This window comes from Pelecanus crispus, chromosome 10 (genome assembly GCF_030463565.1).
Source record: "Pelecanus crispus isolate bPelCri1 chromosome 10, bPelCri1.pri, whole genome shotgun sequence".
Taxonomy (NCBI): Eukaryota; Metazoa; Chordata; class Aves; order Pelecaniformes; family Pelecanidae; genus Pelecanus; species Pelecanus crispus.
Window position 1 is genome coordinate 39,602,610 of NC_134652.1, and position 23,056 is coordinate 39,625,665.

At 49.0% G+C, this 23,056-nt stretch overlaps 1 protein-coding gene across 1 annotated transcript; it reads right to left on the bottom strand.

Annotated features, from left to right (window-relative positions):
• Positions 1-1,403: 1,403 nt before the first annotated feature.
• PAPSS2 (3'-phosphoadenosine 5'-phosphosulfate synthase 2) lies at positions 1,404-18,358 on the bottom strand. The gene is made up of 13 exons (XM_075717358.1): positions 18,326-18,358; positions 14,513-14,618; positions 12,059-12,294; positions 10,047-10,185; positions 9,665-9,783; positions 9,429-9,542; positions 8,884-8,995; positions 6,848-6,868; positions 5,251-5,456; positions 4,092-4,227; positions 3,020-3,288; positions 2,042-2,271; positions 1,404-1,545 (listed from the first exon to the last, which is right to left on the bottom strand). The coding sequence occupies exons 1-13, from the start codon at positions 18,356-18,358 to the stop codon at positions 1,404-1,406; spliced, it is 1,863 nt and encodes a 620-aa protein (XP_075573473.1).
• Between the last annotated feature and the right edge of the window lie 4,698 nt (positions 18,359-23,056).

Here is a 23,056-nt window from a genome sequence, read left to right on the forward strand (position 1 = left end):
AGAGACACGTGACCGGTGCCAGCGGGATGTGCGTGGGGCGAGACGCAGACAGGGCCAGGTAAAGCTTCAGCACCGAGTCACGCTGCTCAGAAGTCACCGCAAGAGCTGTGAGTCGGGGGAAAAGCCTCGCACACGACGGCAAAGTCCGCGGCACGGGGGAAAGAAGATAAGGGCTGCAGTAACTTTCCACCAGCCAGAGCTGGGAGCAGCACCAGCCACTGGCTCCTGGCACCGTCACCCCACGCAGCTGCGGCGGACCTAAGGACTTTTCTGCTGTCCTCCGGACGGCCCCCAGCCGGAGCCAGTGTCACCATCCCACAGATACGAAGTAAAATCGGGTCACCCGTACCCACGCGGGGCCACGGGTACGGATAAGGGCGAGCGCTTGAGCCATCTCTTGCCTGGGTCAGCGGGTACAGCTGCTCAGCCCCACCTCGCACTGTGATTTTGCTGTTTTGCCTTTAATTCGCCTTTCAGACAGGAGGAGCACGGGCAGAGGAAACGCTGATCCGGTCCTGGCAGGTGGGAAGATACCACAAAAGCACGTAAACAGCATTCCCTTTTTTTTTTTTCTTTTTGCTTGCTGTCCTGAGCTTTCTGAGTGATCTTCCGGGCTTTACGGTGCCTCCCAGGCTGGGAGCGCAGGGATCACCATGGCAGAGTCCCCACGGAAAGCTGAACTCGGAGCAGCACCAGCAATGCTCAGCCCAGGTTTTGTTTTGACTGGAGAGGTCAAGCAGGAGGAAGCAAAGAAGAACAGTGAGCAATCGACTTGGCCACAAGGAACTGGCGCTGGTCAAGGCTAATTAAAAAAATAATCCTGTTAAAAAAAGGGCACTTAAAAAAAAATCATGCTGTTTGTTAGCAAAAATTGTCTAAGGCACAGCCTGGAGGGCAGCGACTGGATCCGAGCATCGAGTGCCCATTTCCCTCTCCCACCCCAGCAGCAGCAACCGCTCCTGGCTTCAGCGGCTGCTCCCGCTTCTTCAGGCAGCACCGGAGAACGGAAAGGCACTTCTTCATTTCTGCTCCACGCAGGGGACAGACGCGTTTTTATCCCGGTGCCAAGGTCCCAGCTCTGCACTGGGGGCCAGTGCACAGCTCTGGCAGCACCAAAACGATGCGGCTGGCCCGTCCAGAGGCCGTGCCGGGCTTCCTGCAGCCACGCTCAGCTGGGAACGAAGGGCCTGCTGCCCTCCCCTTCCAGCTCCACAGGGACGCTCCTGGCAGGGAGAAGGACCAGGCTCAAAGTATTTCTGATTAGTAAAAACCACTCTGACCCGGGTAGGAAAATCCTGACTCGTCAGAGCACTGGAAACACCAAGTAACTGATCTGTGTCATAGGGAATCAATCAATCATCGCTCACTCTTAATACAAGGATTTCTAGGGAGGAGGAGTAGTGTTAATTCTTTTTTTCCAGCGACTGGTAGTACTCGGTTAGGACTTTCCAAGCTTTGGGGGCCATGAAGCCGTCCGGTGGGTTTTCACCTTCGCGAGCGAGCTTCCTCATGCGTGTTCCCGAGATGAAGTCAAAATCGTCGTGCCTGCAGCAAAAGAGAGACAGGGGAGAAATCAGCACAACTGGCCGGAGTCATCCGCAGCGCAGCTCTTCCACCGTACCAAGCACGCGGTCAGAAACCTCCCCGCACCGGCAGCACCCGTCTGCAGTTTCACGCCCGGGTTTATGATCGGCAGCAATGGGGTTGCTCTTTCAAGAGGAGCTGGGGTTGTACGTAACACACTTCTCCAGCTGCGAGAGGCTGTATTTCTACTGCCACTTAGTCCCCAAACTGTGTTTCTTATCCTCGCTGGTGGCTACAAAGGTGCATCTTTAGTTTCGTGCGACCCATCCTCGACCTGGTGTCAGCTCTTGGAGGGGAAAGCTGGTGGCTTTCACAGGTTCTTCCCCCGTTCCTCTCCTTAAGAGGAACAACGACCGCTTTTCCCTCTCCCCTGGCAAGCTGCAAGCCAGACGCGATCTCAAACTGCACACTTCAGCTGCACAGGCTGAAGAAACAGCGACGCTGCTGCCCGTGTTACCTTTTCGGGTCATAAAAATCCATGGCCCTTTTCAGTTTATTGTAAGCAGCCACCCGGAAGGGGATGATTTCCACTGAGGTCAGGCCCGGCGCCATGCTGAGGACCTTCCCACCCTGCGTGGGCTCGTAGAGGTCCTTCTTGGTCTCGGGGTGAGGCATGCCCGCAGGGTCGCGCCCCACGATGTAGAAATTGGCCCCGGCGATCATGCGAGCTCGGCAGTGCCACTGCACCTGAACAGGAGAGACACAAGAAGCGCTGGCTGAGGGCTGAGCAGCAACTGAGCCATCTGCCCTGGGCTGCAAAAGAGATCCTGGCAATCCACACGCAGAAAGGAAGGAAGGAAGGAGACGCGTCAGCAGCCTTGCTGCAGTTTCTCATAGTGATCAGGCTGCCCAGACTCGTCTTCCACTGCTTGGACTTGACGCAGCATCACAGTTGTCCTAAGGACACGTATTTCAAGGGAAACGCTGGGGATGGGAACTGTCGTGTTCCAATTTGTCAGCAAACGGAGGTAGCGGTTTGCTTTTTGAATGTGCAAAGACAATGCCCACCAGCCCTTGAGCCGCACACAGGCAGAGGCTGCCCACGCAGCCCTCTCCTTCCTCCTTCAGGGGAGATTCAGTGTCTACTGCTTTCATCCCACTGATTTAGGGGCAGAAGGGAAACCACTGGGAGAAAACAAATGAGCGTCCCTGCCCAACAGAGAAAAAGGTCACAGCGGTAAAGTCTGTTTCTAGCCCCCTCTCCCCAGCTCTCCACACAGCTGGTGAAAGCGCAGGAGCCCACAGAGCCGAGTGCTGCCAGGAGACGGCTGCCGCAGCAAGCTGCAGGCGAACCATCGAGGGAGCTAACAGCGAGGCAACGGCTACCGACTGCCTGCCCTGCGGCTTTCTGCAGCTGTGTGGGCAGGCTGGCAGCCGGCATCCCCACCGACAGGCTTCACGCCTCGCTGCAGCGAGCAGCCGATGGCTACGTTACCTCCGTGGGGCCGGCATAGAGCATAGGAGAGGGGAAGATGGCAACGATGGTTGACTTGGGGTCCAGGACTTGCTCCTCCAGCACCGCTGCGTGTTGCTTCATCCGCCACTCCAGCAGAACATCGTCATCTTTGGTCCATCCTCCCAGGGGATGCAGGAGAAGCACGGGGTTTTTGTAACCCCTCTCCAAAAGCTGGCGCCGCGTGTCCTGCATGAGCAGGGCGTGCCCATTGTGGACAGGGTTGCGCAGCTGAAATGCAAAGACAGCATCTGAAAGGGAAAGATTCAGATGGTCACAGGCTTGCACTGACCATCAGACCCTGCAGCTTCATTTACTCACTCTACATTTACACACAGTTATATGTACATCGTAAGATTTGTGTCTTGTCTTCACCTGAGCAAGACCTTCAATACCTTAGATGAGTGTTTCACACATGTACAGTGCCTCTTCAGCGCTCTGCCAAGTTGATTTTCATTGCACATCCTTCTTTTGGGGCCAATTTCAGACCTATCAGCTCTCCTACAATGTTTTTAGATGTCACCGGACACCTTCACCCAGTTCCCTGACTTTGTAAGTGACCTGCCACGTCTCCAAGCTCAATGGCACCTTTAGGAAGGCCAACGCTCTCTCCCGAAAGTGAGGGTAGGGGTCTGACGCCTGCCACCCTGCCAGGATGGACACCTGGGAGAAGACACCTGAGCTGTCCCCGACGTGTGAAGGCCAAGCACATCTGCACAGCTTTAAATGTGGGAAGAGAGGCTCTGACCTGCCAGGGAGGACACGAGCAGGACGCTCGATGCTTTCCAGTCCCGCGCTCGGAGAGGCCCGTTTAGGACACAGCCCACCACAAGCACTGTCCTTAACCAAGGAGACCCCGTGCCACTTTTTGTGTCGTGCCCTGCATCCCTCGTACTGCTCCCCCCACCCGAACAGTCCCATTTTGGGAGCACACAGAAGCAATTTGGCAAGTGCTGTGGGCTTGAGAGCAAGTAAAATCACAGATCACAGAAACCTCCTGGTGCCAGGTAGGGCAAGAAGAGCCGTGTTCCCAGTGCTAACCCCGGGCACTCACCAGCGTTCATTTCTCTGAACTTCTGCTTGAGAGCGAGTGGTGTCAGGCGGTACTGGTCCAGCCCGTCGTTCCATTTGATCTTCTCCAGCACAAGAAGGTCTCCACCAACCAGCCAGTCTCCGCTCTCCATCACCATCTGTGAATTACACACACGTGCATTACGGAGGGGACAGCAAAATGTCTCCTTTTCCCTTTCCCAGTCTCCTTTGAAAAGCGTTAGGCTTGACTCTGCTTGTAGGGTGACCTTCCCTTCTCGTTCAGCACATCGTAAGTGGAAAACATACTTACAGCGACCACGTCAACTGACTGTCATGAGCAGCGCAACCCCGTAAAGCGAGGCATCAGCCACCGAGACCCTACTGCTGCACCCGGCTGGGTGCTGGACCTCTCTGGCAGCTGGGGGTCTACAAGTTACGGCACAAGACCTTCCTCCACCTCACTCTTTGCTCTTTCCTCCTGGGAATACACAGGAGAAAAAAGCCTGGTGCAAGGTGAGCAAGTGCTGCTGAATAATTAAAAGAGTTATTTTACATTAGGGGAGAAGAACTAACATGGCTTTAGCCTTGTTAAGCAGGCAGCTCATGTCACTTGGTGTAACCTGGAGCTCTCCCTTTCTAAAGGATGATGTTCTTTGTACTGCCAGAGAGTAAGTGGGAAGAGATAAGCTGTAAAAATATAACACCCTTGTTGGCTGTCTGTACAAAAGAGCCAAGCTGAGGAGTAAAACACAGCTAAAAGGAGCATGAGCCTGCAATCTGCAGCATTAACGTTTGGCAGCATCACGGAGATCGTCACACCCCAAGCGCAGGAAAACTTTGGGGGCTAAGTTGGTGGTCGTGCTAAAAATATTTGGATGTAGGCACAGCAGTGAAGAGGAGCAAACGAAAGGAGCAGCTCCTCAGCAGCATGCTCATTTTCCCTTTCACCGGGCGCTTGTTATCTGATGCTCCTGCAAAGCAGCAAGCGCAGCATTAACTCACGAGCCTAAAAATTCAGTCCTGCCTGCCTGGGACACGATGGTTCCCAGTGAAGAGTTGGAGTTGGAGAGCAGACAGGACACCCATGGCCCTCAAAACCTTGGAAAGGTTCAATTCTCCAGCCCCTGCCCACACTTCCCATCCTGGCCAGGTTTCCCTGAGCAGCAAGGGGACAAACCTACTTTGACGTGCGGGTGCTTCGCGCAGGTGGTGCCCCAGACACGGGCGCAGCGCTCCTCCTTCCTGTGCTCGAAGTACTCGGGGCTCTTCAGGACCGCCACCCTCCGCCCCGCGTAGCTGAGCGCCAGCGCCTCGCAGCCCTCCAGCCGCTCCTTGTCCTCCGTGGAGATGGGCAGCACAATGGGGATGCTCAGGTTGACAACACCGTCTGGCAAGAGAGGGGGAGGATTTTAATGTCCTCCAGCTCGGGCACGGGTCTTGGGCACCGAGTAAACAGAGGTTTTCAGAGGCACACGTCCTCCCTTTGGAAAGCCAAATTTTCCAGGACTAGCTCAGGGATTCACCATCAGTCATGTAAATTTATTCACAGCCCCATTTTTTTCTGCACTGCTAATAGATAGCGATGTCAGTGGAATACGAAAGCGCTTTATCTTTGGGCCAGAGATGTCTCAAAGACACCTGGAGCATTTCATTACTTTCTGCACTATCTCCCTGGAAAGACTGGTTCTTCTCCAGTTAGCTTGTTGTAAAGGCTCTTCGAAAAATTTAAACGTACTTGGAAAATGCAACCCTGGTTATAATCCCCATCTCCTCTGCCAGAACAACCTCTATTAAGACAGCTCTGGCTTGGTGTTCCCCGGGGCATCTCATTCCCCATGCACCTCCTGAACTGCCTCTTCCCAAAGGGAAAACACCGTCACACTTTGCTTTCTCTGTTTTTTTTTCTGGCTATCTCTATACTGTTATTCCTCCTCCTTTATATCTCTGCAGAATCCATTTTTAATCTCTTTTCTGTGTGCATACAGCGAGTCTACATTTGCACCTGTAGTTTCTGATTTCAGTGTTGGCCCTAAATACCTCGAAGTCATGTTGGTTTAATCCCCACTCCCCTAATTTCCCAGTTCACTGCTAAGGGCCTCTCATTTCTCCTCGCATATCCCAGTATTAATATAGAAGAATCAGTCTCTCCCGTGGGTTTCCATTCACAAACAAGAATGAACAAATCACTGATTCAATTTGTTCTGATCTGTCTGAAATAATTTTGGACCCCTGAGGGTCTTAATTTGAGGATTTTGGCTATGATGTAGATTTTTTAAAAATCTTTATTAAAATGTTTGCATTTACTTTTAATTCACAACTAGGTATCATTCGTCTGCCAGACAGCAATTTTCAATCACCTTCATGAATTATCATAACTATAGTCACAAGGGAGCCAATCAATATCAGCTTCATACATTTAAATTATATTAACCAGCGATCAGTCAATAAAGTCAGCATGGAAAAAGCTCATTTGATGCTGAAGCTGAAGATCTCCATGCTCCATTTCCAAATGCAAGATGCAGAGTTGAAAAAAAAAAACCCCAAAAATCACTCCAGCAAAGGTAATTACAAAATTACACGACTGGGATTTTTGTGAAGACCGGTCGGTAGGACATGGGGTGTGTCATACCGCTTTCTAACCAGCCGAATCATAAACAGGACGTGGTTGTGTCTAGTCTTAATAATTTTTTTTTTTTGTAATCTCAAAGAATTACTTTATAGCAAAAAAATCTAAATAGAAGTGATTTCTGTACAACCTAAGAACAGTTATATACATACCAGCTACAAAGCAATTCCTTCCTGGGAGAATACAAACACAATTAAGATAATTAACACTCATGGGCACCAGTTACAGTAGTCATTCCAAGAATCAACGCCGCTCATTTAAAACCTCTGGCAAGCGCTGCCTAACCGCAGGCAGGGTGTCTGCTGGCGTGGCCGTGGTCCTCCACGGCGCTGCCCCAGCGTCTCCAGCGCTCACCCATCCAACACGGGTCGCACTGGCCGGGAGCAATGTACAACACCTACGCTTTTGCCGTCACTCAGTCCCAAGAGAGGCACGCGTCGCTGGGGCAGAGGGCAGAGCGCTGGAGAGTCTGCGGTACTCCTGCCCTATGACGTGCAGATCCACCTTTCTTCCTGGTGGCCATTGTGCCCCTAACACAAAGCACCTCATCCACCCAACTGTTGGTAGTATCAAGGTGGGATTTGCTGCTCAAAGTCTGAGCAAGAGGAGCACTAACTTGCACAAGTCCACCAAAGCAATCGCAGCCCTTCCAGGCACAGCTGGAGCTGCCAAAAATATCACCCACGCCCCAGGGTGGTGACCAATGACCCCAGGGCTGGACCGATGACTCTGGAAAGACCAGCCTCAAACCTCTCTTTCGCAACACGCACTCCAGCCTCGGCACCATGAGATGGATAGCCTCCACCATTTCCTGAAGCTCATCCAAGCAAAGCAGGGATGTTCTCCTTCCTGCTCAGATGTCACCCTGCGGACCTGACCACACAGATGTTGAGTTTGGAGACCTCCGTGGAGACAAGGTGGACCAGGGACTGATGTTGATGCCCTCTACTACAAAGACTTTGCTCTGGAGAGTTCATCCCTAAAAGCAGGTGTCCTGGGCTTTGTCCCTGACCCCATGGAGCTCTACAAATCCTGACCATACGCCTACAGACCCCAGAGGAGCTGTGCTCAGTGATGCCAAGAGGTTTGGGGGAGTGCCACAAAAACAGATGCTTGCTGAGACAAGCCTCCAGCGCAAAGTGCGTTGCTCTGGAGCAACGTGGTCGTTACGGGGCGCCTCTGCGACCTCATCAGGCACAACAGGCAGCTCAAAGACCACAGATCGGGGTCTGATAACAAGGACACGTGCTTTTGAACACTGTTTGCACACTTGGCAGGAGGTGAAAGGCTACGACGTGTCTGAAAGCAGAAGCCCCCACACAGACACTCCTCTGGTCCAAACCGAGCAGTCCCGAGCTTTGTATCTGTTGCATGGTGCCCAAATCCTAATAACAACAGCAAGTCACTGCCCCACGTGACCATGGGATCCTCTAGGAGGGCAGCACTCAAAGGGCCTTGCTCACCAAGACCCCAAATCCCCAAGGCCAGAGATCACTATCAGGTCTACAAAACCCAAACTGAGAGCCCTGCATGCATGTGAAGTCACAGCGACGGCATCTACAGCTGAGAAACGGGACAGAAATATTTCTTGCCCGGGTCTCAGCTGTAGATGATCACTGCCTGAATACTCTCCGCCTTTTCCAGAGATGAAGCACCTCCAACAAGTTGCTAATGAATAGATAAATCTGATTTAGTTCAAGTTACGGTAATGGATAAGCAGGAGAACAGGAAAAAAAAAAGTGAAATCAGGCTCTGCTCCTGTTTCCAAGGAACAGCTGCCTTCTCCTCCCACCTCAAATCTAGCCTGGCAGCCTCCCTGCTTACTTGGCTTTGGGTTTGTATCTTTATTTACCCTGCTATAACTGAGCATGAAAAGAGCTACACAATGGCTGCCAAAATGTTTGGTCGGCACCGTGTGAGACGTCAAAGCCGTGAGCCAGGGCCCCCGGCACAGCACGGTGAACTTTGTCACTTATTGTACCCTTTGGTGCATCTCGGAGCACGGCTTCCCAGCCCCCGGGGCCCTTTACAAGCCCTTGCATTTAACACGCAAGAGGAAAGGAGGAGGACAAACATGGCCGAGCGTTAAGCTTTTCCGTACAGCTGCCTGCCAAGACACCGCAGGGTAAGCATCACATCCCGCAGCGGCTTGCCGGCCAGCGTTAATGCAAAGTGTGGGGATTCGTACCATTCAGCAGGGTGCCAAAATGGATCACTTGCAAGTACTCTGCCTCGCGCATGAAGCCGGTCAGCGGAGTGGCCCAGCCTTCGCTCAGCACCTGCACCCACTGCAGATCCAGCTGCAAAACAAACCCAAATGGCACTCCTGTCACCAGGTCACGCTCAAAGGTTGCTTTTCCTTCCCTTCCACTGCAACAGTGCTCTCATTTGCTTTTCTTCAAATACAGGACATTCATAAAGGGGGAGAAAGCCACAGGGGGGTTGGTTTGGGTTTTTTTTTTAAGCCAAACTCATGTACTTTCATAGCATGACTGCTTGCGGGGCTGTACTAACCCGACAAAGGACACTGACGGCCTTGGCTTGCTACAGCACAGGGTGGAGACATGGCTGAGGATCAGGACCACGCTTCAGCTCACCATAAACCGCAGCCACAAAAGGACACAGCCATCAGAGGAACAGAGCCCCCTCTAGCAACATCCCCGTCGAAACTTCTACCCTTCAAACAGCTAAACAGTGACTGAATCACAGCACAGCACCTGCGCACAATCATACCTTAGTGATCTCTACGGATGGCAGCATCTCCGCTTCAGCTCGGACACTATTGAGTTTATTTTCAGGTACAAACAGCTCAAGAACATCCTTAATCGAGCCATGGGGCACGATGTTCTGAAAGAGAGAGACAGACAGCAATTGTAAGTAAGATGCTGTTTTCTAAATGCACACCAAAAAGTCAGTATCTGAAAGCAGGTTTACAAGCTGCCAGCAGTGGTGGCATAAAAATGACCTACTTGTGTTTGGAGGAGCTCCACAACCTGCTGAATACATTCGGACACTGACGCAACATTCGTTTTCAACACTAGTTCAGGTGTTTCAGGCTTCTCGTACTCTGAGTCAATCCCCGTGAATCCTACAGACAATTAAACCCAAACTAAATTTATTTAATGTAATACTTGGTGCCCTAGAGCAAACAACACTGTACAAACAACCAGCAAGCATTCAACTGTACTGGGTACTACAAGTGACAGTTGCGACAGCAAGACCAGGGAAACAGGATACTCTTGAGCACTACAAAGAGCCTTTAGTAACCCACCTCTACGTGCAGAGCTGCAACAACACGCTATCCAATGCTTCGGAAAGCAAAATGCAAAATAAGAGCTCACTCTTCCATACCTTTGATCTCTCCAGCTCTTGCCTTTTTGTACAGGCCCTTCACATCTCTGCTTTCACAAATATTTAGAGGAGCATCTACAAAGATTTCAAAGAAAGGAAGTCCAGCTGCCTCATGAATTTTCCGTGCATTTTGACGATCCTGTTAGAAGAAAGAGGGGAAAATCATATGTGTCCAAATTGCAGCAAGCACCTTAGAATCATAGAATCGTTTAGGTTGGAAAAGACCTTTAAGATCATCCAGTCCAACCATTAACCTACACTACCAAGTCCACACTAAACCAATCAAGGGTAGACTAGACTAAACCATGTCCCGGAGTGCCACGTCTGCCCGTTTCTTGAACACCTCCAGGGATGGGGACTCCACCACCTCTCTGGGCAGCCTCTTCCAATTCTTGACTACCCTTTCCGTAAAGAAAGTTTTCCTAATATCCAACCTAAACCTCCCCTGATGCAGCTTAAGCCCATTTCCTCTTGTCCTATCGCTAACTACTTGGGAGAAGAGACCAACACCCACCTCACTACAACCTCCTTTCAGGTAGTTGTAGAGAGCAATAAGGTCTCCCCTCAGCCTCCTCTTCTCCAGACTAAACAACCCCAGCTCCTTCAGCCGCCTCCCATCAGCCCTGTGCTCCAGACCCTTCACCAGCTTCGTTGCCCTTCTCTGGACATGCTCCAGCACCTCAATGTCTTTCTTGTACTGAGGGGCCCAACACTGGACACAGTATTCCAGGTGCGGCCTCACCAGCGCCGAGCACAGGGGCACAGTCACCTCCCTGCTCCTGCTGGCCACACTATTCCTGACACAAGCCAGGATGCTGTTGGCCTTCTTGGCCACCTGGGCACACTGCTGGCTCATGTTCAGCCGGCTGTCAACCAACAACCCCAGGTCCTTTTCCGCCAGGCAGCTTTCCAGCCACTCTTCCCCAAGCCTGCAGCGTTGCATGGGGTTGTTGTGACCGAAGTGCAGGACCCGGCACTTGGCCTTGTTAAACCTCATACAGTTGGCCTTGGCCCATCGGTCCAGCCTGTCCAGGTCCCTCTGCAGGGCCATCCTACCCTCCAGCAGATCAACACTCCCATCCAACTTGGTGTCATCTGCAAACTTACTGAGGGTGCACTCAATCCCCTCATCCAGATCATTGATAAAGATATTAAACAAGGCTGGCCCCAAAACAGAGCCCTGGGGAACACCACTCGTGACCGGCCACCAACTGGACTTAACTCCATTTACAACTACTCTCAGGGCTCGGCCACCCAACCACTTTTTTACCCAGTGAAGACTATGCCCATCCAAGCCATGAGCTGCCAGCTTCCCAAGGAGAATACTCCTACTACGTGATGTGCGCTGCAATTCAACACAGGTAAATTCACCTCTGGTATAGATTTATTAAATTTACACTAATTCTAATAAGGGTTTTTCATCTCCCTTTCCCCTTTTTCTTTAAAGATACTTTAAAAAAAAAAAATCTACAACTCTGATCTGTTTTCAGCTTCCGAAACATCAAGAAGATCTCTTTGTTAAGCAGGACAGCAAAATTTTAGAATGTGAATAATTATCTGCCCTGTGTTGAAAAAAGGAACTGCTTGCATCGGCTTGATAACGGCAGCTACTTGGTATTCTCAGGAAGCATAAAAACACAATCAATACTTCTTCAAACAGAGCAGTGATAGCACTAAGACCGGCTACTGTTTCTATGCCTCTTTTCTGCCTCCTAACGAGTTAACAGTAGGAGCCTCTGTAGGGAGATTTTAAACTTCTCAGCTTTTAATCAATTTGTAACATTGAATATATTCAAAGAGGTCACGTCAAACCACCCTCCAGAAATTTGTACCCATTGCGTGTAGTTCTGTGTCTCGGTGGTGTTTTACCAGAGAATAGAGAAGTTGTTAAAAGGAGCATCTGATGGCATATATAGGAAGTCCTCTACATAAATTTCTCTTCTCTAAGAACAATCATGAGATCAAGGCTCTTTCTGCCCAGAAAAGAGCAGAATATGATGCAGCAAGTTTACCTTTGTGAAAGGAGAAATAAAACTAGTTATGCAGACGAGCCCAGCGTCAGCAAACAGCCTGGCCACCTCTGCGATGCGGCGGATGTTCTCCTCGCGGTCCTGAGCCGAGAAACCCAGGTTTTTATTCAAGCCATGCCGGACATTATCACCATCCAGGGAATAGCAAGGGATGCCATGAGAGACCAAGAACTCTTCCAGAGCAAAGCCAATGGTTGTCTTGCCAGCTCCAGAAAGGCCTGTTGGAGACAGAAAAGTGAGGTTCAGGTTTGAGGTCAAAAGAGTGAAAATGACAGCGTAACACAATACCTCCTGGGACGCTGGCAATGAAACTCCTGTCTGAAGCTGCTTTAAGGAAGGAATGAGGTAGAGAAGTTGGATTAATCTTTTTAGCACACAGTTACCACCACAGAGCCCTGGTCAACCCTTCTTATTGAAGGGATGGAATTAAGGCCATGAGAAAAGCTGCTATATCCCAACCTCTGGAGGGGTTCAACCCAGCAGCGTTGCAAAAGTACCTCTTGTGGGGCCATGGTGGGACAAATAGCTACCAGTAAGTAGTGGAAGCTTGAAAGGATGCTGTTGCCTGTAAGTCTCTCAGCATCTTCCTCCTCCTGCTCCCTCTATGAACAGCCAACTGCTCTCCCAGACTGAACCCAAGGAGAGGTTCTGGCCTCAACTCTGTGGGGTGGGACAGGCTCCAGCAGTAATTGCACCTCGGCATCCACGGACACCTCCTTCTGCAAAAGCAGCACCCGCAGATCTGTGCGAGCAGGAGCAAGATGGTTATGGAGACAAGCAGCGACATCTTCAGCTGCCTGTGTCTCCTGGAGTCATCAGCCAGAAAGACAACAATTGAAAACGAGGTGGCTGCTTCCCAGCTCAGCTCCATCCAGTTGCACAAAAAGCACTTGCTACTGGCCGTGTCAGAAAGCGGCAAGTGCACCTGGAGCTCCAAACTCCTCCTTGCCCTTGGGTGGGGATCCATGTGTTGAAAACTCCTTGAGATGGAAGAGGACCTTGACTTAGGAGAGATAACACCTCCAAACACCACACCTGTCTCAGGAAACAGCCTTGGAGAATCTCCTATGGAGACAGCATTGCCTGCTCACCCGTTTTTATACCCTTTGCATGACACCTACTACTGACTGCTCATGGAGACAAGACCCTGGGCGAGGTGGACTTTCAGTCTGATGCAGAGCAGCCATGTTTGTGCTGGAGAGGAAACCTGTCTGGGCAGAGATGAACGCTGCTGGCTGTGCTTTTGTTTTCTGTCATACAACAGACTAACTGCTAGTTCTCCTGAGCTAGCAGTGTAGGGCATTCAAATGCCCTTCCATCTAATCCATCTAATCCACGCAATGAAATGTCCTTCCATACAGTCTCTCAAAATTAAATTGATAGAAAGTTAGGAGACCACTGTCTATTTCAAAGAGTAATCATTAGCCAGAGAAGCTCAAACCTTTCAGACACAAGATTTTTGAGTGATACGCAAAAAAGAAGGAAATTGCCTTGGGTAGGTTTTTTTGGTTACAGAAATGATACTAAAGCAGATTAGGCATTGGCCTTCTTTTTGAAATTAAGAGAGAAGAACAAAACAGAAATGTGTTTTAATCCAACATCTAGCACATAAGCTGATATGAAGGCAAATCAGAATGGCTTTACAAACCCTTCCAAGTACGTTTTTCAACACCCTTCCATGTACGTCTTCCAGCAGTCAAAGAAAATACCAATACTTAACAAGCAAAGAAACAACTGACCAAGTGGCAATAGATAGAGTTGTGCAAAAATTAGTGGAGCAAAATAAATGCAATTATCATTTCTAGCAGCCTCTAATCCCCAAACAATGAGTTTATCTTTCAAAGCAGAAGAAGAAGGGCAACACATCAGAAGGCCTACGAAATGAGAAATAACGTAAGAAACCCGCGACGGCTGTGCAAGGAATCGCTTCCAGTGCGACTCACTGCCTGGGAGTATTTATTCTTCAGACAAGACGATTGCCTTGTTGTGCTGCTCACGAGGTCACTTTAAACATAGTAAACCTAGGTGTCCCAATAAACTTCCCACTGACCCAGAATGAAAACATCCACACTCTGTTTTGGACAACCCTGGGCACATTTTGCTGCCAAGGACTGGCCAGATTTGAGCCAAGGTTTGCTCAGCCACATACTTGGGAACAAGTGTGACCCTTAGGGCTTCTGACATGTTCAAAGGAGCCTGATAACAGCTGTGAAATTCATAAAAACACTGGTTATGGGCAGAACCTGCCAGGGAGAATATCTTGCTGTGCCAGCACCGCATGTTGGGTTTTTCCCACGTGTAAATGTTTTGCAATTCCCAGTTCACAAGGAATGCTGATGTTTTCTGTGGATCCCAAATCCCCACCTCCGAGCCATACTCATGTATGCAAGTGGGTGTCACACGTGAAGCCATGCTTTCACGCCCAGACAAAAATACCTGTTAGCCAAACTGTGCAGCCTCGAAATCCACCCCTGGTACCGACAACTTGTCCTCTCTTACTCCGGCTGACGTGATGGGCTTGGTAAACCACATTGGTTGATCCCTGATGAACACAAAGCAAAACAAAACACTTTTGTTACCTCGTTGCTCTCTGTACAAAAGAAAATCTCAGCTGAGACCAATATAAGGGAGAGAAACGCAAATTCATTAAAATTCTGCATGAGCCATTGCGGCGAACTCCGGCAATTTGGTACAAAAGGGAAAACGGCAAAGAAAATAGTTGCCTTTGGCATAAGTTGGATTTCTGCCTGAACAGCACAGGCTCATTTTTTTAAGACAATATTTGCCTCTGCTCAGAGCACTTCTGGTGGCAATGCCTTCGCGTCCGCCGCTGCCGGCAGCGGCAGAAGGTGACTTGTTTTGCCGCAGGAGCGCTGCCAGGTGACTGACACACCCGCAGGCAGGGGAGAACACGGAGTCCACGCAGAGATACAGGCAGCACACTCCCTGCCTCTTCAGCAGGCTTGCCTATTATTTTCATCACGCTCGCAAAACAAAAGCAACTTAAGGTGCTAATTTACTTGCCGTGTTTAACATAACACGGCCGCTAATAATTGCAGCTGGGGCAAGAAACGGCGACGTAGCAGGGCTGAGCTGAGCGAGGCTGGGAAGACGGTGGGATAAGAAGCAGAGAAAACAACATCTAACTGGTAAGCGTGCACTTCCCAGTGCAAACAAGGGACTGGCACGATGCTGAGCCAGAGGCCTGAATATTGGTGCTTCCTAACGTCAACCTGCTGCGAGCAGAGCAGCCCCAGCCTCTCCGCTGGGACGTAGACCAAAAAGCCTGTCATGCAGCTCCGGCAATGGTACTTCGAGAAAGACTTTTTGCACATAATGTATCTACAAGACCTTTACAAGACCATATTAATTGTGAGGATTATGTTTCCAACCGAGACAGCCAAAGGAAAAGTCTCGAGAGGGAAAGAGGATATAAATATTTTCTCCCCAGCCGGATTCTTCACAAAAGTAGGTTTATCCATTTCGTATCATCAGTACATGAGCAGGTCCGGGCTTTCCCATGATTTACATCTTGCTATATAAATATTTCTATGTCTGAAATCACAGCAGAGAAGTAATCATCCTTCATTTGTCCAAGAAAAAAAATCTGTCGGGGGGGGAGGGGGAGAAATGGAAGAGACAATAAAGTAAAAGGCCACTTTTAAACGTCAGCAAAATAGTCTGATTTTTTTTTTCCTCTTCTTGTTGGGTCATTAACACTTTAACATGATTCAGCAAAGGCATAAGCATTCACTGGAGACTTGGTATTTTGTATGCAACAGAGGGCTCTGCTTGCACAGAAAGCTGGGTGAAAATTACTCCGTAACAGAAGAGAAAAAATATCCTCCTCTCCTCACCTGTTTTTATTATTATCTTTCAGAGAGGCCAGCAGAGACCGATCTCCCACCACAGTGTTTTATAACCATGCTCAGAATTTCATGCCCATTTTCAATTCAATTTTAGTGAAAGGCTCTGAAATTAGCTTCTTTATGCCTGTAAATTTGCCATCTGCAATTGCTTGCGTGCACACTGAACAGCTACCCCGCTCCAGAACATTTTAACGTACTGCTAAGAATAGCTGTGTCCAAAATAATCATAATAATGGTCATAAATCTTGACTCCAAGGTTAACTCTCAGCAAGCCTCAACATCGACGCCACAATTGTGAGACTGCACAGGAAGCAGCTCTGGGAGGGAGAAGCAATTCCTCCAAAGCCGGCCCAAGGAGACCAACTCCCACCCCATGCCGCCACCGTATGACTTGACGGGAAGTCCCGAGCTAAAAAGGTTTTCAGGGCTGTTGTCTCAACCACCTCCAGCAATGCATCTTCTCGCTCCAGGACTCTCACTTCCCATTTTCATTGTAGCAGCTACCAGATCAGGTCCCTGACATCGCTTCCGCCTTCCGTAGTAGTAGCATAAAATCAATTATTTGGGGGTTGGAGTGCAGGGGACGGATGAGATGCTGTATGAAACGCAAAGCCTGGGTACTACAGTACAACAAAAACACAAACCCAAAACCTCTCTAGACCTAAACCTGAGAAAGTGATTGAGCCCAACACATCCTGGTGACTCAGAAAATAAAAGGTAAGCAGCTCAAGATTTGTTTTTTGTGTTTTGTTCTGTTTTTGTTTTTTGCAGGGGGTTGTCAAAAGTCTGTTTGAACATTTTGAGCTTGCAAAGGTGAGACAGCACCACTGTGGTTTAATTTTCACCCATCCCCAGGGGTTTGGGCTTCGGCTGTGAAACTAAATGAGCACACACAGAAGACCCAGCAGCCAAAAATAATCCCTTCTCCCAAGACGCACGGGTGTGTTTCTGCTGTGTTTACTCCTGGTTGAGCCCTGGCACCACTCTGAAATTATGTGTCACCTGGCCAAGGACCCTCAGCAAAACACGAGTGCCCAAACCTTCCCAACAGCTTGCCACCACTCACCCCTGCAGCAAAACCTCCCCTGCTGCAGTGTAACGCCTGCCTGGTGATTACACGCTCCTCAAGTGCAGCACTCCAAAAAACATAAAGCAGGTATTTTGCAATTTGTTTGCAAACCGCAACAGGCAAGATGGATATTTCTGCGTGGAGAAATGAACCTGCACGCTTCAAATCTCTCTTTCACACCCTCTGCATCAGTAGGAACTCCAGCTGCACGCTTGTTTTTGCAAAAACGCTGATCTCTCGATCTGTCCTGCAGGAGATGAACTACGATAAGGTCCGTGCCACGGGAAGATGCAGGAACTAACACATTCCTATGTGGCTGACGTAACGAGATTGTTATGTTAATGTTAAAAGTACATGTTGCTGTGCCGTAAATCTGCGCTGTGCATGCATCTCACAGCTTTTAATTTGCACGCTGGCATCTTTTTGAGCTTGGGAAAGCATCACTGAGGGCATTTTCGCAATTCAGCAACACTGTCAGACCTCTCCTACCTGCCGGAAGCTCCGAACGGTACCAAATCCCTCTGATTTTTCTGCTACATTACTAATCTTGCCAGTAAACTCTTCTTAACCCTGCACAACTGCCTGCCATGCGCTGACTCAGAAATTCTTGTCGCCAGCTTTGCTGAAAGTAAAAAAAGGCAGAGAGAAACGTGAGCACACAGCGGATGGCTGGTCTGGCAGCTTTTTTGGCCAGGAACGGGCTGCTCAGCAGGAAACACCGACTTCCCACCTAATCAACCACCAGCTGGGACACAGCTTGGGAAGCCAGAGCTGAAGCACGATCCAACAGAGTGAAGGCACCACCAAAAATAAGCCTCAGTGGCTTGAGAGCACACCCTGGAGAGATTTCATCCAGCATTTCATACTGCAAGACTGTTGGGAGGCAGAGATAAGCAGTGGATGGGGTTTAATCCGATGCGAGGCTGACCTACTGATTTTATTCTCATGGTTTTAACCTCATCATCATAAACCAAGCATGTTTAAAAGAGATAATCCAATCATCATCGCAAACACACTCATGCCTGAATGTTGGGCCCCATGGCAGGAACAATTTAGGGACACTGGTAAGCATTTCTTGAAATAGTCTAGATCAAAGAAGTGAGGTTTGGGAGAGGAACTTCTTACCTATAATTCAGCCCCAAACAAGGCTCCAAGCAAGGAAATAAATGACTCAGCAGTGTCTCCAAAGAAGAGCTGTGCAGCCTCTGCTGGCCAGATAGTTCAGGATGCTGCCACGCTCTCTCCTTTCCTTGGAAATCTGCTGTTTGGCCGCATCTGCATGATCTCAGTGCTCAGCCCACCCTGGCTTACCTCATCCAGGAAATGAGACAAAAATAAAGACATGGCTCCAAAACTTGTGCCAAGGCTGCAGCGGACCAAGCAGCCAAATCCTAGCTCTGCTTTTGGCCTTCCCTCCTACTGAACCTTTCCATGAGGTTGACAGACTGGGAGACGCCAAGATCTCAGGTGTCTTTAAGATTAGGCTTGACTGAGCCACCTGCCAAATGTCTCCTGGCTCGGCTTCCAAAAGAAACAAGTTTTTTTGGCCACCACCCTGGTGGGACAAGATGCTCCCCTGCTTTGTGAAAGCAGGTTGCAGGCAGAGGCAGGAGGCTTTTCCTTAGTGCTCCTCCCGAGTAAGAGATGGGACCTCTGAGACAAGAGAGTCCACCATAGCACAGACCTGCTGGAAATCAGGAACCATCAGTGTCCTCTGCTCTGAGTGCTACCGCTTCTCAATTCATGGCATCTGAAAAAGTAACCTCAGCTCTTCCTTAAGCATTTGGCCCTGAAAGGGAGAAGCTGTGCTTGCCCACATAAATTGAGCACCCCCAGGATAGGTATTATCAGAGGTGTTATCTTCTCCTCTCACCAGAGAGCTAAATGCACCATATCTGGGGGGCTTCCCCCAACCATGGCTGACACTTGTTAGGAGCAGAACCACTGCACAATTAATAGAAAATGCACTAGACAAACAACGTTTAGGGTTGTCCCAACGAATTACATGGATGATTTGCCACATTCCACCAGAAATTCAGGTATGTATAAACTCTGGACCTTAGGACACAAGGCAGCATCTCCTCCTGCCCTCACCTACCCATTTCTTTAGGCAGCACCTGAACGGCTGCGTAACGAACAGGAGCAGGGCAAGAACCAAGTGCGAGTGCCACGTGCCACAGCCAAGGGGTGGAAACAAAGGAGGAGAGATGGGAGCTGAGCAGGACATTCAAGAGATCCCCCAAGTGCATGCGACATCCTCAGGCCAACCCTTGCTCAACCATCCACAGAAGGCAGAGCTCTCCGATGTTGCAGGAGGAAAGACTTGTTAGAAAGCAGTGCCAGTCATCACGAAGTCCGATAAGGTCTAAACCAATGTCCTTATCGTGCCCTTAATTCCCCTCCGCTGCTGCAGGAGTACCTCTGCCTGCTGTAGCTGGCACAGGCAGGGTGCTGGACGCGGTCCAAGAGCCACAGCTCATGCCAGGCTGCAGCAACATCCCGCTCCGGAGAGGGACTCCCTCCTGAAAACACAGCACAGATCAGCCCAAGAATGATGCCAGTGGAGAAACACTCTTGCAGCACAGTGCTATTAAGGGCACGTTAGTCACACGTCCGGCTCGCTTAGCGGAAGGGACAGCCTCGTACGAACACGGTTAGCATCCAACTGGCAGCTGGCAGCACTTACAGCCCCAAGGAAACCCTGACCCAGCAGCGAAGGTAGGGTCAGGACTCCCCCAGCTGCATTTTTATTTATAGGGCTATTGCACATCATTAGCAATATGATTCATTTTTTTCCAGTCAAGCATTTAATACATGCCCTATTTTGGTACTGCAGCCTGGACATCTCTCCAGGAGAAAAAACAAAAAAAGAAAAAAAAAGAAAAAAAGGGAGGCTTTCAAAATGTTTTCGGCTGATCATATTGCCAAATGGTAAAACAGACTTTTAAAATTATAAAATGATCAAGCAGGCTTTCAAGTTTGAAGTCAAATACTTGCCTAAGCCTCCAGAGACTGATCTACCTTATTGTTCAAAATCCCCTCCCAAATCCTCCCATCTTACTAAAATAAATGAAAAAAGAAAAAAGTCTTTTGTCTATTCAGTTGAATTTGATGCATAAAAATTAAGTTTATGGGACATTTCCTTCAAAAATTATTCTTCTACCAGGGCAATTCCCATGGCTGGTCTTGCAAATGGGCACGCTGACCTCATCGAGAAGATAAAATGTCCATCACCAAATGGGGGAAAAACCTTCTGTAAAGAGTAATTTGCTGCAGAAAAGCAAAACTATTATACTCAAAAGTAGGAAGAGAGGGAAGAGGGGGGTTTTGCTTGTGGAAGCAAAGATTTGATTACAATCATACTGAAGAATGATGGAGAAATCTCAGAGTCTCCGAAGTCCTGATTTAGCTCTTGTAACCCTAAACCTATAGACTTTTCCCAAACTTGAGTTTGATTCATTGAGTGGACTAAGGCGGTAAGTACTTCAAAATCAGCTCCACTCTTTCCCAGGGAAAAACCCCACCAAGATGGAGTTACCCTGGAAATTTTACCCATTTCACCTCCCAGGATCCCACCATCGCAACGTGGAGCCTGGCTCGCAGGTCTAGATGGGGAAGTGGGACTTCTCAAGCACCCGCCGCATTACCACGCCACCCACCTTCCTGCTTCCCGTGCTGCTGTCCCCTCCTTCCCGCACACGGGACTCGTCTCCTCTCCCACCACCCATACGTGAGCAGAAATAATGTTGTTTTCTTTTTAGACTTCGCTGAGTAATAGAGTCATGTGTCACCAAATACCCTGCTGAGGTTTCAGGGCTGGGGTTGCCAGCATTCCCTCGCACCAGGCAGGATGCTGAACTGGGCTCCCTTTCTTCATTCAGTGCTCTGAATAAACCACAGCAGACCTCACTCGCTCCTTGGCACCCTCTGCTTCTGACGTTTGTTCCTTTTGGCATCGCTGCCTCGGCCCCTGTCCCCTGCCAGGAACGTAACACAGAAGATCTTAAGGAGACCAGCAGAGACATCCCAGTTACTCGAAACAAGCAGTCTTTCAGCTTGGAGACAGATGGTTGGAGATGCCAAACCCCACTAACACACAAGGTTTTCAAGGTGGTGTTAGCTAAAGTGTTTTTTCTTAACCCGCAGGAATTTCTGAGCTCTTAGCAAGGCCTTATTTTTGATCGCAGCTAAAATATTTTTCTCTTGGTATAAATGTACATGTTTTAGGTTGCCACAATCAAGTTTTATACAACCCTGGCAAAAAAAAAAAAAAAAACCCAAAAAACCAACAAAACCAGGCTCACATTCCAGTCACCTTGCAAATCAGACACTCATTTCTAGACTGTGCGACTTCAAACTTGGGCGTTAAAATCTGCCTCTCTGAAGGCACCCAGATCAGGCATTTTTTGATCTCTGAATTAGATGATGTCACTACTCTAATTTCCTTGACACAAGAAAACTAGTGAGTCATCCTGCACTCCTACATTTTCGGGATGAATTTGCAATGCCGAGACAGATGTTATAAAAAAAAAAAAATTCCCGTCTTCATTCCAGAAATCACAAGGGACAGTTGCATGGGCAGCAAATATCTGACAAACAAAGCATCTTGTCAGCCACTGACAAACTAACAATTTAAACAAGAAATCCTTCCATGGTTGCCCTATTTTTTATATTCAGAGCAGTCCTGCTAAATTACCTCCCCCAAATGAACCCGTTTCAGCAGTTTGGCTCATGCTCATTTTTGCAGAGAGTAGGTTTGACATTGCAAAAGAAGAACTGCTTTGCCTTGATGCCCAGGGTCTGTTACAAGGCTGCTGTGGATCATGCCACGACCGCGGGACCACCAACAATGCAAAAACCGGTTATCTTGCAAAAAGAGGGCACATAAATGACGTTCTTACTGCGGTATGGGTAAGTTTTGGGATTGAACACCCATAGAAAGCCATCAAGCACACCTATTTAACCTCTGAGAAAACCAAAAAGAAGGGAATTACGTGACCAGAAGGTAGGTGACTAGTTAAAAAACGCGGAGATGGTGTAGCCCGGTGACCTCCACCGGCAAACCCAGCACCCGGCCATGCACAGAGCCGTGGCTGACAGGCAGCTGAGCTGCTTTGCACGGTGCAATGGCATCTGCGTGAGAAATGCTGCACCAAAACAGAGCGGCACACCACCGCTCCCCTACCAGGAAAAACTACCCAGTACATACGGCCATGCTTCTGTATCTTCTTTTGGAGAAAAATATGAGTTTACAGAAATGGTAAACTGAGTATCAGTCTCTCAGATTTCAGGCACAAGAGGAAAGGAGGACAAGGGTACATATTTTGACTACACATTAACTTCAGTATAAAAAAAATTTCCAGGGAAGAATTGTATTTATATGTAATAATTTCTTTTCTGGCATATGAGATTTATGAATTTAATTAATGGGTTGTGGCTCTCTATGGCAAATAAGCCACCGAACATGTCCCATCTCTTACTGTGTCAAGGCAGGCACCTTATCCCTTAAAACAAGCAAGACAGACAGCCAGGACTCCTGCACCAAATACCATGCAAAGGAAAACTTGCAGTATAGTGTGAGGAGATAGTCAGCTGAGCTAAATTTTGTTCAGTTGTAAGATAAAATCAAAAACACAAGCTCTGCTGTTCAGAGATGCCACGTGGCCCAGCTTACCCTGAAGGTCCTCCAGTGAACACCAGGAGCCAGCGTGTCAGAGCGATATCCCATTTCATCAAAACCATTCCCTTTGAGAGCTCCAGAAATTAGTTCAAGAAACCAGGACCGCTGCTAACTGCCCTTTAAAAGCTGAACTGGCGTGGCAGCACTGCTCTAACACAAAACACAGCGAGCCACATTCAGCAGTTTCATGTCCCTTTTGACTCAGTATGCAACAGGTTTTCAAACTTGGAGGCCAACAGCTAACCATGGCTATGAGCAGGCAGGTGGGAAGCCAGCTCCATCTTCTGCTAAGTAAGAAAGCGGAATCTCCTTCCACAGCCCTAAGCTAGCACAGGTTGAACCAAGCCCATCTTGGAGCTAAA

Bases quoted from the DNA above. Each gene is read 5' to 3' on its own strand.
- PAPSS2 (XM_075717358.1), bottom strand. From the start codon at position 18,358: ATGTCTTTATTTTTGTCTCATTTCCTGGATGAG. The intron at 10,186-12,058 runs GTAAACTTGCTG...TTCTTCTAACAG, and splicing joins TTATTTCTCCTTTCACAAAG to GATCGTCAAAATGCACGGAA. The intron at 4,228-5,250 runs GTAGGTTTGTCC...TGTAATTCACAG, and splicing joins CGAAGCACCCGCACGTCAAA to ATGGTGATGGAGAGCGGAGA.